General features: G+C 52.4%; 1 protein-coding gene across 1 annotated transcript; it reads right to left on the reverse strand.

Moving 5' to 3' along the window:
• Window positions 1-70: 70 nt before the first annotated feature.
• On the reverse strand, window positions 71-1,346 carry ANOM_011824 (MFS transporter; the record flags this gene model as incomplete). Its single annotated transcript, XM_015557080.1, has 3 exons — window positions 71-197; window positions 251-1,058; window positions 1,136-1,346. Coding segments are annotated over 3 exons (1,146 nt in total), but the record flags the coding sequence as incomplete, so codon positions are not given.
• Window positions 1,347-2,189: the final 843 nt, after the last annotated feature.

The following is a 2,189-nucleotide window of genomic DNA, read 5'->3' on the forward strand; positions in this document are numbered from 1 at the left end:
GTAAAACAACCACCAAACCCACTGTAACAAGACCAAACACCCCCATCGAACCAGTCAAACCCACCCACCCAGCCCACTCCCTAATATACCCCGCATAAAGCGGCCCCGCCAGCGTCCCAGCCGCAAAAGCAGCATTACTCAGGCCATACGCCTGCGAAGACGCACCGCAACCTCCCGGATGCAGCCTCTCAGTCGCCCTGCTAATTTCCGTCATGAGGCAGGTATGGCCATAGCCACCCCGCAGCCAAACAGGAACAGAAAAACACGTAGAAGCACCGAATGCAGGGCCGTATTCTGCTGAACCACACCCAGAAGCATCATGCTCGGGGTTGCGAGCGCAAAGCCCGAAACAGCGGGCCAGAAGGGACCGACTCTGTCCACGCAGTAGCCGGCCAGAGGAGAAAGAACCATTAGGGGGAGGGAGCTGGACAGGAAGACAAGGGCGATTTGGCTGGATGTGTAATGGAAGAGGCCCTGGAGGTAGACGGGGAGGACGGCCTCGAGGGCTGTCATGAAGGTGTTGAGCATGCACATGCCTATCATGGCGACGAGGAAGCGGGGGGAGCGGAGGAGGAGGAGAATGGTTGGGGGTGAGGATTGGGATTGTCCATCGTGTAGTAGAGGTGATGCTTCGGGCGGTGGATGGTGTTCGGATGATGGATGGTGTTTGTACCCGGGTGGTAGGGGCTTGAGGAGCAAGCAGAGGGTTGTCTCGATGATTATGAGTGCGAATGCCGGGGCAAAGACGGCCACGTAGCCGGCTATATCGTAGATGAAGCCGCCGATGATGGGCCCGGCAAAGAGCCCGAGACTCAGGCCCAGGTTGGTGAAGCCCAAGGCGCTTCCGATGTGGTTGGTTCCGACGGTGTCGAGGAGGAGGCTGTAGCCAATTGTGAAGATGCTGGAGGTGGAGAGGCCCTGTAGCACTCGGGCTAGAAGAAATAGAGGCAGGGAGGTTGTGAGGGCGGTGATGAGAGTGGCGCCGCCTACGATGACTAGGCCGAGTAGGAATGGGCCTTGTCTTGTCTTTGAGTGATCGCCTATCCAGCCGAAGAGTACTGCAGATTTGGGGGGTTCATGTCAGACGGAGTGCGTCAGGATGTTAAAGATGTGGAGATTGGTTGTTGATGCGTACAAGAACCTAGAAAAATCGAGGCTCCGTAGATAGCTAGAAATGTCGAGGCCCAGCGTTGGATATCGTTCTCTGGCAAACCCATTCGCACCTTTAGGGCAAAGGGTAGCACGGGTACAATCAGTCCGTAGAGGAAAATATCAGTGAAAATAGCAACAGAAACAACCAGCGTAACAAAGGCACGGGAGGACCGCCATCCAGTACGAGAGATCATCTTGAACAGGAAGGCTTGTAATAATAAGAAGATGATGGCAAACGAAAGAATGATAAATCGCCCAGACGGTGACGGGAGCGAAGAGAATGCGTGGGTATAGGCTAGCGATAGTTTTCTACTCGGTGATTTCATGCCAGCTCACGTCAGCATGTCGAACAGGCTGATGTCTACGCTGCCAATCTATCTAATGAGAAGCAGAACCAGCAATTAAGGTCAGATGCTCGATCCGCTCCGTTCCATCCAGTAGCTCTGGTCCTTGGTTTGATACATTGCTGCAACCAATCTCATCCGTGGTGCTACCCTAGAGTTTCAGGATTGAGCCACATGTACGAGAAATAAGCTGCAGTGGCCGTCGTAGAAGTTAATTAGCTGCAGAGTACAAAGTAATTGACTCACCATTCAATGAATTTGAATATTTGGCCGTCGTCATCGCCACGAGTCACCGTGAGAAGAAAGGTAAGACATCCCATTTTTATATCAGTAACATGGTCATCTGTTTGGTAGAGAGTCTCTCGAAGCTAGAAATAGAGACAGACACCCTTCATTAGCCCCAATGATAAACGAGAGGAGTTACATGTTACTCTATCCCTGCCGCGGGACGAAGGGTGGCGATGAGATGGATCGGCGCCCTGGTAAGTAGGGTTTGTTCAATGTAGCTTATCCAGGGGTTCCTATACATGGTTCTTGAAGGTTATGACTCCCAATACCTGATTGAAATGTGATCCTGGTCCGCGGTGCGTCAATATGCATTGGGTTACACATTAATGTCATGCTAGCGAAGGAAGCGGCCGAGGTAGGGTAAGAACAAGCAGCAAGCAAAGTAACACAACTAACTAGCAGCAA

This window comes from Aspergillus nomiae (assembly GCF_001204775.2).
Source record: "Aspergillus nomiae NRRL 13137 chromosome Unknown contig00888, whole genome shotgun sequence".
Lineage (NCBI taxonomy): Eukaryota > Fungi > Ascomycota > Eurotiomycetes > Eurotiales > Aspergillaceae > Aspergillus > Aspergillus nomiae.